Source organism: Malaclemys terrapin, chromosome 1 (genome assembly GCF_027887155.1).
Source record: "Malaclemys terrapin pileata isolate rMalTer1 chromosome 1, rMalTer1.hap1, whole genome shotgun sequence".
Taxonomy (NCBI): Eukaryota; Metazoa; Chordata; order Testudines; family Emydidae; genus Malaclemys; species Malaclemys terrapin.
In genome coordinates, this window is record NC_071505.1 from 38,117,732 (window position 1) to 38,133,139 (window position 15,408).

General features: G+C 50.1%; 1 protein-coding gene across 8 annotated transcripts in view; it reads right to left on the minus strand.

The window, feature by feature from the left end:
• Positions 1-15,408, minus strand: part of TTLL8 (tubulin tyrosine ligase like 8) — a 60,444-nt gene that overhangs the window by 26,825 nt on the left and 18,211 nt on the right. For all 8 annotated transcript variants that reach the window (XM_054022005.1, XM_054022020.1, XM_054022039.1 and 5 more), the window contains one exon: positions 4,068-4,182. In XM_054022005.1, the coding sequence (XP_053877980.1) occupies positions 4,068-4,182 (115 nt within the window). The remainder of the gene's footprint in view (positions 1-4,067; positions 4,183-15,408) is intronic.

The following is a 15,408-nucleotide window of genomic DNA, read 5'->3' on the forward strand; positions in this document are numbered from 1 at the left end:
GAAAGTCCGGACCAGTGGTTGGCTGGGGACTGTGTGTCTACTGAAGAATGTGGTTTGTGTGGGCAGGGCTTGGAAAGTTCAGATAAATTTTCACCAACACCTAGATTTTGTGGATTTTATCTGAACTGAACCAAACCACACATCAAAATCTTATGAAGTTTGTCCATCGCAGTATCAACATTCGTCCATCTTAAATAGCTCATTAAAAGATGGTAGACTCATATTTTAAAATGCATCTTGAAAGTCTGAAAACTCACTAAAAAGCGTTCTTGATAATTTGTGGTTTTACATATTTCCATATACAAAATATATGCACAAATACATACATTTACTGTTCTTTCTACGGTGTATTGTATAATGTCATCTATTTTAAGAGGCTTGGCATTAAAAATTAACAGAGCGGGAAATTTGCCTTTGAAGTAATACATTCAATGAAATGACTCATTACTCCAGACCGAAATTATTTTCCGTAAAAAGAACAGGTCATATGCACATCCTAACTCAGATTCTTCCATGCACTGCGACCATTTTATACTGCACCACCAATGCAGGGCCGACTTCAATCCAAAATGTCTGCCCTTAGATCACCCCACCATATAGGAATCCTCTGGAGGTACACAGCTGTGGTTCGGTATGGCCAAGGATTTCATGAACACCAACTGTTTTACCAGTCACTTTGGGCAATTGGTAGCAAATATAATAAAGCAGCCTTCAGGCCAGGCACTTGACTGGCATCACAAAGTGGGGAGCACAAGAACCACCTTTAAACCCTTTCACTTCCTCCCAGCTGCACTGTACATTCCATAGTCATAGTCAAATATCGAGATCCCTTTTAGATCACTCTGTAATATACTACTACTTTAAATTTACTTTGTAGCATTAACTGAAAATACAATTTTTGTTACATCACTTATTTATGACGCTTGAAATATTTGGCTCTCAAGAGCAGTTTATAATGCCTGCAGGGTGTTTCTGATGCCTTGAAAATTTGTAGACACTTTGTTTTCAATTTGTATTGCAGTCATGCAACATAAAATTTTCAGTGGAGTGAAATAAGAATGATGAACCTTCACAAAACAGTAGATAGTTTCCTGTTTTCAAACAAACAGCTCATAAACTTGACCTGTCACTAACCCACACATCTCTAAAAGACTTTAAAAAAATTCTAGCAGTATTAGATTTAGGCAATAAATTAGTTTGAACTTCATTGACAGAAGCTCAATTTAAAAAGCAACTAAGAAATTATTTAATTAATCCTCTTCTTTCATGCACCAGGAAGGTTTAAAAATTGCTTTCGGGCAGAACTCCTCAGCTATGAAAATTATGCCTTAATTGCTAGAATCTGACAGAAGAATGATTAATTGATCTACTTTAAGTTTCTGAGAAATTCAGAAAAAATAAAGATTTAGAAAATAAATGATCTACCTTAGGGTAAACAACCTTGCGTTCCTCCTATTATCGAATAATGCAGCTATACTGCATTTACACCAGTGTAACTGGGAGCAGAGTAGTTTTAGTTCATGCATATTTTCAAACAAAAGGCTTGTCTACACTGTGATTTAGTCTGCACTCCAAGGGTGTAAATCAGGGGTCGGCAACCTTTCAGAAGTGGTGAGCCGAGTCTTCATTTATTCACTCTAATTTAAGGTTTCGCGTACCAGTAATACATTTTAATGTTTTTAGAAGGTCTCTCTCTATAAGTCTATAAACTATTGTTGTATGTAAAGTAAACAAGTTTTTTTAAATGTTTAAGAAGCTTCATTTAAAATTAAATTAAAATGCAGATCTTATCAGTTTAGTGCAGTGGTTCTTAACCTCGGGTGCACGCACCCCCTGGGGCAGGGCCAGTGCAAGGATATTTTGCGCCTTCGGCGAAACTTCTACCTTGCGACCCCCCCCGTGCACATCGGTTCATTGAGGGGCAAATCCCAATGAGCCTTTATAGACCCCAGGGGCCAGCCTGCCCAGGGGCCAGCTATGCTCAGGGGCTACTCCCCAGACCAGGTTCCCTCCCCACCCCCTGAACTCCCCTGGAGGGTGCACAGCCCCCCCGCAAGCAGGGCTGGCTCTGGCTTTTTTGCCGCCCCAGACAAGGGAGCGTGACACGGGAGGGCGCTGAGCCCGGCCGCGGCTCCGCTCTCCCCGGCGGCCAGAGCGCTGGGGGGAGGGCGGAGAGCCCGGCCGGGGCTCCGCTCTCCCCGGCGGCCAGAGCACTGGGAGAAGGGCGGAGAGCCCGCTGCGGCTTCGCTCTCCCCGGCGGCCAGAGCGCCGCGGGGAGGGCGGTGAGCCCAGTCGCGGCCCCGCTCTTGGGCTGGAGCGCTGCGCCGCCCCCCTCCAGGTGCTGCCCCAAGCACATGCTTGGTGGGCTGGTGCCTGGAGCCAGCCCTGCCCACAAGCCCTCCCCACCCCACCCTGGTGGCCCCCATCCTGAGTCACTCACTGGCTTTGCCAGGCTTGGGCCACTGCAGCAGCTCGGCAGGAAGGAGCCGCCTTCCGGAGGCACCAGAGAACCAGAGCATCCTGCTTACAGCGGCAGCGAGCCCCAGCCATGGAGGAGCCGGCGCAGTGCAGGGGGGCAGCAGCCCTGCAAAGGCGGCAGCACCGCTAGTGGGGATTAGCCGCGCCCCCCGCCTCTCCTGCCCACGCTGCGGTCTGGCACCCCCCCGGGGGCTCCTGCAGGCTGCAGCGGATGCATGCGAGCACCAGCCCCCATGCGCCCCCCGCTCCCCTAGGGTTACCATATTTCAACAATCAAAAAAGAGGACGGGGGGGAGAGCCCCGCCCTAGGCCTGCCCCATCCACTCCCTCCCACTTCCCACCCCCTGACTGCCCCCCTCACAAATCACAATCCCCCCGCTCCTTGTCCCCTAACTGCCCCCTCCTGGGACCCCTGTCCCTAACTCTCCCCCAGAACCCCACCCCCTACCTAAGCCTCCCTGTTCCTTGTCCCGACTGCCCCCTCCTGAGACCCCCGCACCCTAGCACCCTACCCCCTACCTGTCCGCTGACTGTCCCACCCCTTATCCACACCCCCGCCCCCAGACAGACCCCCGGGACTCCCACGCCCCATCCAACCACTCCCTGCCCCCTGACAGGACTCCCAGAACTCCTGACCCATCCAACCCTCTCCCTGCTCCCTGACTGCCCCCCGGGACTCCCCTTACCATGCCCATGCCAGTCAGACGCAGGCTCCACGTGGAGGCAAAACATGCTGCTGGGCTGCCGCGGGCACAGCCCCTCCCCCGCAGAGTGCTGAGGCAGCGGGAGGGGGGAGCTCCGGGAGCGGCAGCTGCGGCGGCTCACACTTCCGGGAGCCGCAGAACCCGAGCGCAGTGAGGGGGGAGCCGGAGGGCGCACCTGCTGCCGGTCTAGGGTCCCGGCCGCTGGCCCCGCTCAGCCTCCTGCTGGCCTGGGGTTCCGTTCACTCAGCCGGCAGCAGGCTGAGCGGGGCCGGTTGCCAGGACCCTGGCTGACAGCCGTGTGCCAGGCAAAATCGGCACGTGTGCCGTAGATTGCCGACCCCTGGTGTAAATTCTAGTGCACACTAGGGTGCTGTACACTAACTCACCTGTGTGGCCACTGCTGAAGTGCACTAAAAGTTCCCTAGTGCGCATTTAGTGTAGTCCTTTCTCAAACAGTACCACCATTAATATACACTAAGGAACATGCCAGCAGGGTCCACATGGGCAAGTTAGTGCATGACACTAGCCCTTAATTTGAAAACATGTATGAACTAAAACTATTCTGCAAAGATGTTTCACTCAGAGAAGCTGTGGGGCTCTTTGGGACCTGAGTGGGAGTAATCTGAGGGCAGAATTTGGCTCTGTATGGATGCCAGGTAGTGAGTATTCTAGCTCTGATCCAGCAAAACACAAGCACAAGTTTGAACTTGAAGCATGTGAGTTGTCCTAGTGACTTCATCTGGACTCCTGACATGTTTAAAGTAGAGTGTGCTTAAGTGCTTTGCTGGATCCAGGCCACACTGCTTAGACCTTTGCTTTCAAGATCAAGTTATCAGTATAGAGAAATGCCTGCGATTGAACATAGAAGCTACTCAAATGACTTACCTATAAAATCATGTTTCTCATCATCCATGCAAATACCATAGCAGCGGGGGAAAAAGGTATTTGGATTTGCTGGAACATACCATGGCAAATTTCTCAGATTCAAACAAAGTCCAATCTTAAAGAGAGTAAGGAAGAGATCAGATGATGGTTTGGCATTTTCCCTGGTACACTGATAAAGAGGACAGATAGCACTGTCTTGACCTCTATTGAAAATTGTGTATTTATTCCTTCTGTTTATAAAGGGACGTAATTTCTTAACAGGTGCCCATCCTGCATTGCAATTAACATTTGCAACCACACATCATTCTTCAACATAACAAATAATAGGTTGCTCACTCCATTACAGACAGGGGCGGCTCTAGCTTTTTTGCCGCCCCAAGCACGGCAGGCAGGCTGCCTTTGGCGGCATGCCTGTGGGAGGTCCCCGGTCCCGCGGATTCGTCGGCATGCCTGCGGGAGGTCTGCTGGTCCCGCAGATTCGGCATACCCGCCGCCGAAATGCCACCGAATCCGCGGGACTGGCGGACCTCCCGCAGGCAAGCCGCAGAAGGCTGCCTGACTGCCGCCCTCGCAGGGACTGAGCCCCTCCCTGAGGCCCAGCAAACCATTCCTAATCAGGAAAGCACTTAAGTGCTTGGTTAATGTTAAGCAAGCACTTATGTCCCATTGACTTTAATGGTATTTAAGCATCTGCTTAAAATTTAAGCACATACTTAAGTGCTTTCCTTAATGGAGTTGGACTTAAGCACGTGTTTAAGTATCTTGCTGAACTGGAGCCTAAATACCTGGAAGGAAAAGCAAGCTTTCCTGCCTGACAGGAAGGTCAACAGATCTGAGCTCTGATAGACGAAGGAGGCAAGTTCCAGAGCTGAGGGACCTTTATGGAGGACATCTCCCCCCCTCCCCCCCCACCAACCTACCCTCAGAGAAAAAGGGAGCTCAAGCTCTAGCATCTTTGCTGGTTGTATGTGTAGCAGTATGGCACGGGGTGGGAAGATGTCTCTCAAGTAACCAAGTCCCAAGCCAGTTAGGACTTTTAAAAATTATAGCTAACCTCTGGATATCTCCCTCTCCCTATCTATCCTCTTTCTTCCCCTGCTATTGCCACATGAACAGCTCTTTGCTGGGTAGTGCAATTGTCACCCATTCACCTGCAATACTTAGGAGATCACCCTTTGTCAGGGTGCAACACAGGGAATGGTAAATTTGACCTTGAATTCTGAAACCAATTCTAAATAAAGACCTTAGACCTTGTTGCACATATTCAGTTCCTTTGTTTTTGTAAGACACAACAAAATTGGTGAGGGAAAAAATGGTTACTAACCTTCCATAACTGTTGTTCTTTGAGATGTGTTGCTCATGTCCATTCCACGTTAGGTGTGTGTGCGCCGCATGCACACTTGAGGAAGATTTTTCCCTCAGTGGTATCCGTTGGGCCCACTTTAGCGCTCTCTGGAATTGTGCATATATGCGCTAGTATACGCGTATAGTATATGCTAGTATAGTATATGCGCTTGTGTTTGTCAGTCTGTTTGTTTGTTTTGGTTGTTTGAAGGACCGTGTGCTGTGGCTGGCAGTTGGAAGGTTTGAAAGCTAGAAGCCTCTGGTAAGTGGCTGAGCCTTCATCAGTGGGCGGGGCATTCATACAGGCCAGGGCTTTATAAAGCAGCGCACAAGCGACCAGGGAGCTTTGCGAACAGGGGCTGCTAACAGGGAGTTTCACAAGGGAGTTAGGAAGGGGGCGAGGGTCCCTTGCCAGTTCCATCTGTTTTCTCTTGATTCCCCTTAATACCTATAAAGCAACTACATTCATAACTTTTTGCTTAAACAACCCTTTCAGCTGACAGGGGGCTGCAGACGGGAGTTTGACAGAGGGAGGCTTACGATGGTTAGGAAGACCCGCAACACCTGTGCCAGCACTGCTGCTGTCTCCTCCACCTGTGCCTGTAGCCAGATAGAGTGCCTAAGCATGGATGCCTCTACCCAGATCCTGGTGTGGTTTTGCAAAGACTGTAACTTGCAATTTCCACTTACTGATATCCAGGCTGGGGGGACCATCCAATGTGAGAGGTGCCTGCTGGTGGAATCTCTCAGGCAGCAGGTGGGAGAGCTACAGGAGGAGGTGGCTAGGTTGAGGAGCATCCGTATCCACGAGCAATTCCTCAACAGTGTCCATGTGGAGACAGCTGAGGTAGCTGTCCCAGTACACAGGACTGCTGATACACCACTGGTGGAGGAGGAGATGGCTCAGGGTGGACACTGGCAGCTGGTTACTTCTGGCAGCAGGCAGTGCTCCACCCTTGCTCCGAACCCTCCTGCCGTGGTTATAGGTAACCGTTATGCTCTTCTCGATACAGGAAAGAAGGAATCACTCCCTACAGTAAAGGAGGAGAAGCCTCGTACCCCTAAGGCTGGGAGGTCTGCTTCCACCACTGCGAATAGGAAACGTAGGGTAGTGGTGGTCGGAGACTCTCTGCTGAGGGGGACGGAGGCGCCCATCTGTCGCCCTGACATTTCATCTCGGGAGGTATGCTGCCTGCCGGGGGCCCGTATCCGAGACGTTACGGAGGCATTGTCGAGGATTATCCGGCCCTCTGACTACTACCCCATGCTACTCATCCATGTGGGCACAAATGATACTGCGCGGTGTGACACTGAGCGGATCAAGAGTGACTACAGGGCTCTGGGAGTACGGGTGAAGGAGTTTGGAGCGCAGGTGGTATTCTCTTCAATTCTTCCTGTCAAAGGTAGGGGCCCGGGCAGAGACAGATGCATCATGGAGGTGAATGCCTGGCTGCGAAGATGGTGTCGCCAGGAGGGCTTTGGCTTCCTAGACCACGGGATGCTATTTGAGGAAGGACTGCTAGGCAGAGATGGCGTTCACCTTTCAAGGAGAGGAAAGGCCCTATTCGGACACAGACTGGCTAACCTAGTGAGGAGGGCTTTAAACTAGGTTCGACGGGGACAGGTGAGCAAAGCCCACAGGTAAGTGGGGAACATGGAGACCCGGGAGATGGGTCGGAAACAAGAGGGAGTGTGGGCTATACTGGCAGAGAGAAAGGAGAGTCAGGACAAAACTGGGAGGAAAGATCAAACCAGTATCTTAGATGCCTATATACAAATGCGAGAAGTATGGGGAATAAGCAGGAAGAACTGGAAGTGCTAATAAATAAATACAACTATGACATTGTTGGCATCACTGAAACTTGGGGGGATAATACACATGATTGGAATGTTGGTGTGGATGGGTACAGCTTGCTCAGGAAGGATAGACAGGGGAAAAAGGGAGGAGGTGTTGCCTTATATATTAAAAATGTACACACTTGGACTGAGGTAGAGATGGACATAGGAGACGGAAGTGTTGAGAGTCTCTGGGTTAGGCTTAAAGGGGCAAAAAACAAGGGAGATGTCATGCTAGGAGTCTACTACAGGCCACCTAACCAGGTGGAAGAGGTGGATGAGGCTTTTTTCAAGCAACTAACAAAATCATCCAAAGCCCAAGATTTGGTGGTGATGGGGGACTTCAACTATCCGGATATATGTTGGGAAAATAACACAGCGGGGCACAGACTATCCAACAAATTCTTGGACTGCATTGGAGACAACTTTTTATTTCAGAAGGTTGAAAAAGCTACTAGGGGGGAAGCTGTTCTAGACTTGATTTTAACAAATAGGGAGGAACTCGTTGAGAATGTGAAAGTAGAAGGCAGCCTGGGTGAAAGTGATCATGAAATCATAGAGTTTGCAATTCTAACGAAGGGTAGAAGGGAGAACAGCAAAATAGAGACAATGGATTTCAGGAAGGCAGATTTTGGGAAGCTCAGAGAGCTGATAGGTAAGGTCCCATGGGAATCAAGACTGAGGGGAAAAACAACTGAGGAGAGTTGGCAGTTTTTCAAAGGGACACTATTAAGGGCCCAAAAGCAAGCTATTCCGCTGGTTAGGAAAGATAGAAAATGTGGCAAAAGACCACCTTGGCTTAACCACGAGATCTTGCACGATCTAAAAAATAAAAAGGAGTCATATAAAAAATGGAAACTAGGACAGATTACAAAGGATGAATATAGGCAAACAACACAGGAATGCAGGGGCAAGATTAGAAAGGCAAAGGCACAAAATGAGCTCAAACTAGCTACGGGAATAAAAGGAAACAAGAAGACTTTTTATCAATACATTAGAAGCAAGAGGAAGACCAAAGACAGGGTAGGCCCACTGCTTAGTGAAGAGGGAGAAACAGTAACAGGAAACTTGGAAATGGCAGAGATGCTTAATGACTTCTTTGTTTCGGTCTTCACCGAGAAGTCTGAAGCAATGCCTAACATAGTGAATGCTAATGGGAAGGGGGTAGGTTTAGCGGATAAAATAAAAAAAGAACAAGTTAAAAATCACTTAGAAAAGTTAGATGCCTGCAAGTCACCCGGGCCTGATGAAATGCATCCTAGAATACTCAAGGAGCTAATAGAGGAGGTATCTGAGCCTCTAGCTATTATCTTTGGAAAGTCATGGGAGACGGGAGAGATTCCAGAAGACTGGAAAAGCGCAAATATAGTGCCCATCTATAAAAAGGGAAATAAAAACAACCCAGGTAACTACAGACCAGTTAGTTTAACTTCTGTGCCAGGGAAGATAATGGAGCAAGTAATTAAGGAAATCATCTGCAAACACTTGGAAGGTGGTAAGGTGATAGGGAACAGCCAGCATGGATTTGTGAAGAACAAATCGTGTCAAACCAATCTGATAGCTTTCTTTGATAGAATAACGAGCCTTGTGGATAAGGGTGAAGCGGTGGATGTGGTATACCTAGACTTTAGTAAGGCATTTGATACGGTCTCGCATGATATTCTTATCGATAAACTAGGCAAATACAAATTAGATGGGGCTACTATAAGGTGGGTGCATAACTGGCTGGATAACCGTACTCAGAGAGTTGTTATTAATGGTTCCCAATCCTGCTGGAAAGGCATAACGAGTGGGGTTCCGCAGGGATCTGTTTTGGGACCGGCTCTGTTCAATATCTTCATCAACGACTTAGATATTGGCATAGAAAGTACGCTTATTAAGTTTGCGGATGATACCAAACTGGGAGGGATTGCAACTACTTTGGAGGACAGGGTCATAATTCAAAATGATCTGGACAAACTGGAGAAATGGTCTGAGTTAAACAGGATGAAGTTTAACAAAGACAAATGCAAAGTGCTCCACTTAGGAAGGAAAAATCAATTTCACACATACAGAATGGGAAAAGACTGTCTAGGAAGGAGTACGGCAGAAAGGGATCTAGGGGTTATAGTGGACCACAAGCTAAATATGAGTCAACAGTGTGATGCTGTTGCAAAAAAAGCAAACATGATTCTGGGATGCATTAACAGGTGTGTTGTGAGCAAGACACGAGAAGTCATTCTTCCGCTCTACTCTGCTCTGGTTAGGCCTCAGCTGGAGTATTGTGTCCAGTTCTGGGCGCCGCATTTTAAAAAAGATGTGGAGAAATTGGAAAGGGTCCAAAGAAGAGCAACAAGAATGATTAAAGGTCTTGAGAACATGACCTATGAAGGAAGGCTGAAAGAACTGGGTTTGTTTAGTTTGGAGAAGAGAAGACTGAGAGGGGACATGATAGCAGTTTTCAGGTATCTAAAAGGGTGTCATGAGGAGGAGGGAGAGAACTTGTTCACCTTAGCCTCTAAGGATAGAACCAGAAACAATGGGTTTAAACTGCAGCAAGGGAGGTCTAGGTTGGACATTAGGAAAAAGTTCCTAACTGTCAGGGTGGTTAAACACTGGAACAAATTGCCTAGGGAGGTTGTGGAATCTCCGTCTCTGGAGATATTTAAGAGTAGGTTAGATAAATGTCTATCAGGGATGGTCTAGACAGTATTTGGTCCTGCCATGCGGGCAGGGGACTGGACTCGATGACCTCTCGAGGTCCCTTCCAGTCCTATAATCTATGATTCTATGATACGGGGTGCTGCCAGCCCCGCACCCTCTGAGTTCCTTCTCGCTGGTAACTCCAACAGAGGGGTAGGAGGGTGGGTCATGGAATGGACATGAACAACACATCTCAAAGAACAACTGTTTTTTCTACTTCGAGTGCTTGCTCATCTCCATTCCATGCTAGGTGACTCACAAGCAGTACTTTCGGAAGTGGGCTCGGAGTTCATGGGCGTGCTGACTGTAACACGGCTCTTCTGAAACCGGCATCATCTCGAGCCTGTTGGATGATGGCGTAGTGGGATGGGAAGGTATGCACCGACAACCAAGTTGCAGCCCTGCAGATGTCCTGAATCGATAACTGCAAGGAATACTGCTGAGAAGTCTGGGCTCTTGTGGAATGAGTGGTCACAATAGCCGGAGGCAGAACCTTCGCTGCTTGTAGCAAGCTCAGATACAGGTGGTTATCCAGGATAAGATTCTTTGGGATGATATTGGTAGCCCTTTCATCCTTTCCGCTACTGCTACAAAGAGTTGCATGGACTTGCGGAAGGGCTTAGTTCTCTCAATATAAAAGGCGAGCGCCTGCCTAACATCCAACATATGAAGCCAACATTCCTCAGCATTCTTGTGAGGTTTTGGGAAGAAGACAGGTAGAAAAATATCCTGGTTGCTGTGGAATTGCGAACCACCTTTGGTAGAAAGGCCAGATGGGGGCACAGCTGGACCTTGTCCTTGAAGAACATTGTATAAAGGGTTCTGACATAAGGGCTTTGATCTGAGAGACCCTTCTGGCCAAGGTGATCACCACAAGGAAGGTGACCTTCCAAAAGAGAAGCAGTAAAGAACAAGATACTAACTGCTCAAAGGGAGGCCCCATGAACTTTGACAGGACCAAGTTTAATTCCTGTCGGGGGACTAGTTCGCCAACCTGAGGGTAGAGTCTTTTGAGAACATAAGAACATAAGAACGGTCATCAGACCATTTGGGTCAGACCAAAGGTCCATCAAGCCCAGTATCTTGTCCTCTGACAGTAGCCAATGGTAGGTGCCCCAAAGGGAATGAACAGACAGGTTATCATCAAGTGATCCATGCCTTGTCACCCAATCCCAGCTTCTGGCAAACAGAGGCTAGGAACCATTCCTGCCCATCCTGCCTAATAGCCATTGATCTTCCATGAATCTATCTAGCTCCCTTTTGAACTCCGTTATAGTATTGGCCTTCACAACACCCTCTGGCAAGGAGTTCCAGAGGTTGACAGTGCATTCCGTAAAAAAATACTTTCTTGTGTTTGTTTTAAATCTGCTACCTATTAATTTCATATGGTGGCCCCTTGTTCTTGTATTATGAGAAGGAGTAAATAACACTTCCTTATTTACTTTCTCTATACCAGTCATAATTTTATAAACCTCTATCATATCCCCCCTTAGTCGCCTCTTTTCTAAGCTGAAAAATCCCAGTCTTATTAATCTCTCCTCATATGGAAGCCGTTCTATACCCCTAATCATTTTTGTTGCCCTTTTCTGAACCTTTTCCAATTCCAATATATCTTTTTTGAGATGGAGCGACCATATCTGCACACAGTATTCAAGGTGTGGGCGTACCATGGATTTATATAGAGGCAATATGATATTTTCTGTCTTATTATCTATCCCTTTCTTGATGATTCCCAACCCTAGAGACCCTTGAGAAACCTGACTGTCATCTAATGGGAGAACATTGATCTGCCCTGTACTGGAGCGTGGAAGACTAAGATGGGTGCCAAGTGAACCTTAATAGATGAGAAACCCAGACCCTGATGATTTAGGTGGAGCAGATAGTTCAAGACAGACTGCAGAGAAGATTCGAATGGAGACAGATTCCGTTCAGAGGCCCAACATGTGAAATGTTTCCACTTGGCCGGGTAGGTTGCCCTGGTGGGAAGCTTTCTACTACCTAGCAAGACCTGTTGAACCTGACCGAGCAGGCTTGCTCTTCAGTATTCAGCTGTACAGCAACCATGCAGTCAGGTGCAGAGAGGTGAGGTTCAGGTGAAACAACTGGCCGTGGTCTTGTGAAATCAAGTCTGGGTGGAGTGGAAGCATGAGCGGAACAACCACTGAGAGGTCCAGAAATATGCCAAACCAATGCCGGCGTGGCCATGCTGGTACTATCAGGAAAACCCTCACCTTGTCCTGTTTGATTTTTAGGAGGATCTTGTCAACCAAGAGAATTGGTGGGAAGGCGTACAGTAGGTGGTCTGCTCACAAGAGCAGGAAGGCAATGGAGAGGGAGCCCATGCTGTGCCTGCGCAGCGAACAGAACTGATGGTATTTCCTGTTCTGTCTGGCGGTGAACAGGTCCCCCTGGGGAGATGACACTGACGACTGAGTAAAGAGACCACTTGTGGCGAGAGGAAAAGGATCTGCTGAGGCAATCTGCCAGTGCATTTCAGGCTCCCAGGAGATGATGCCTTGAGGTGAATGGTGTGTTTCATGCAGAAGTTCCACAGCTGGAGGTTCTCCTGGCACAGGGCTGTAGACTGAGCCTCTCCCTGCTTGCTGATGTAAAACAGGGCGGGCAAACTTTTTGGCCTGAGGGCCGCATCAGGTTTCAGAATTGGAGGGCCGGTTAGGGGAGGCTGTGACACCCCAAACAGGCAGGCGTGGCCCGGCCCCTGCCCCCATCCGACCTCCCCTGCTTCTCGCCCCTGACGGCCTCCTGCCCCATCCAACCCCCCCTGTTCCCTGACAGCCCCCCCATGGACCCCTGCCCCATCCACCCCCCCTGCTCCCTGTCCCCTGACCAACCCCGGACTCCCTGCCCGTAACTGCCCCCCGCCGCCCCATCCAACCCCCCCTCCTTCCTGACTGCCCCCCCAGGGACTCCTGCCCCATCCAACCACCCCTTCTCCCTGACTGCCCCCAGACCTGCCACCCCTAACTTCCCCCCACCCCTAACTGCCCACCACGCCCCATCCAACACCCCATCTCCTTCCTGACTGCCCCCCCCACAGGACCCCTACCCCATCCAACCATCCCTTCTCCTTGTCCCCTGACTGCCCCCGGAACCCCCACCCCTGACAGCCCCCAGCCACCCCATCCAACCCCTCCTCTCATTCTTGACTGTCCCCCGGGACCCCTGCCCCATCCACCCCCCCTGCTCCCTGACCACCCCCGGAGCCCCCACCCCTTACTGCCTCCTGTTGTCCTATCCAACCCCTCTTCTCCTTCCTGACTGCCTCCTCCCCACCCTCCGGGACCTCTGCCCCATCCAACCACCCCTTCTCCCTGACCACCCCCAGGACCCCTGCCCCTATTCAACCCCCCTGTTCCCTGCCCTCTGACCGCCCCGACCCCTATCCACGCCCCTGGCCCCTGACCACCCCCGAACTCCCCTGCCTTCTATCCAACCCCTCTCCCCTGCTCCCTGCCCCCTTACCGCGCTGCCTGGAGCACCGGTGGCTGGCGGCACAGCTGCACCATGATAGGCAGCCACGCCGCCCGGCTGGAGCCACACGCACCGGGTCAGGCCGGGCTCTGCAGCTGCACTGCTCCAGGAGCTTGCCGCCCCACCACCCAGAGTATTGTGCTGGTGGCGCAGTGAGCTGAGGCTGCGGAGGAGGGGGAACAGCAGGGAAGGGGCTAGCAGCTAGCCTCCTGGGCCAGGAGCTCAGAGGCCAGGGAGAACGGTCCCACGGGCTGGATGTGGCCCGCAGGCCATAGTTTGCCCACCTCTGATGTAAAACATTGATGCATTATTGTCCATCAGGACCTGCACCACTTTGCTTAAGATCTGGGGAAGGAACACCTGGCAAGCCAAGCATACTGCCCTGAGTTCCCTGACATTTATATGCAGGGAGAGTTCTTCCTGGGACCAGAGGTCCTGGGTCCTGAGATTGCTGTGGTGGGCTCCCCACCCCAGGCCTGATGTGTCCGAGACTAGGGTTATCAATGGCTGAGGGTCAGCAAGGGGTATCCCTTCAATTATGGATTCTGGGTCTCTCCACCAGGTCAGCAAAGTGAGGACCAGAGACAGAATCCTGAGTATTGAGTCCAGGTGGTGTCTACTTGGGGAATAGACTGACGGCAGCCACATCTGGAGGGGCTTGAGGCACAGCCTTGTGTACTGCACCACGTAGGTACATGCCACCATGTGTCACAATAGTTTGAGGCAGATCCGAACAATCATTATTGGGTGGATCGTGACTTTCAAAATCAGGTCCGACATAGCTTGGAATCGGGCTTCTGGTAGGGAGGCTTTGGCCTGGGTCAAGTCAAGCACTGCCCCGATAAATAGTATTCTCTGAACCAGAAGGGTTGACTTCTGCTTGTTTATCAACAGACCCAGGACCTGGAAGGTGGCCCAGACTGTACTGATGCTGTGCTGTACCTAAGCCTGCAACTGACCCTTGATCAGCCAGTCGTCGAGGTATGGATAGACTTGTATGCTTTGATGCCTGAGGAAGGCTGCTACCACCACCATGGAGTTCGTGAAGACCCGTGAGGCTGCCAACAGGGCGAAGAGAAGAGCGGTGAATTGGTAGTAGACCCACTATAAACCTGAGAAATCTTCTGTTCCCATGGAAGACAGAGATGTGGAAATAAGCGTTCTTTAAGTTGAGGGAGGCATACCAGTCTCCTGGATCCCGGGAGGGAATGATGGAGGCCAGGGAGGGCAGGTGGAACCTCTGTTTCTTGAGATATTTGTAGAGACGATGCAGGTCCAGGATGAGTGGTAATTCTGAAGGCCAAGGGCAGTCTAAGAATTATTGTGAGTAAAACCCCTTCCCTCTCAAGTCTCGAGGAACTTCCTCTATGGCCCCACATGTAGGAGGGCTTGCACCTCCTGGACAAGAAGCTGCTTGTGAGTAAGGTCCCTGAAGAGAGACGAGGGTGGAGGGTTGGAGGGAGAGGTGGATGAAAATTGGATGGTGTAAGCAATTGTTACTGTACTCAGTACCCAATGGTCCGATGTTATATTTAACCATCCTGGGCTGAAGGGTGACAGGTGGTCCAAAAACAAAGGGGGGGGGGGGTGGATCTGGTGTTGAGACTGGTATATTGCCCTTGGACATACCTTCAAAAGCCTGCCTGGCCGTTCCAAGATATCTGTGAGAGCCCAACTGGGAGGCTGAGGTAGGAGGGAAGGGTTGGCTTTGCTTAAAACCATTCTCTTTTCTTTTGTAGGGCTCCTGCATGGAAGGCGCCACGAACCTGGGGGGGCTGCTGAGGCCTAAAGTGCTTCCTGGAAGCTGGAACTATGTAAAGGCCCAAGGAGCGAAGAGTGGCCCTTGAGTCCTTGAAGCTTCGAGTCTGTCTGTTCCGAGTCCAGGGAGGTGCCCTCAAAGGCAGGGGGTCCTGGATGGATTGCTGAATTTCGTGATGGAGGCCAGAGGAATGGAGCCACAAACAGCGCCTCATGATGACTGCCAATG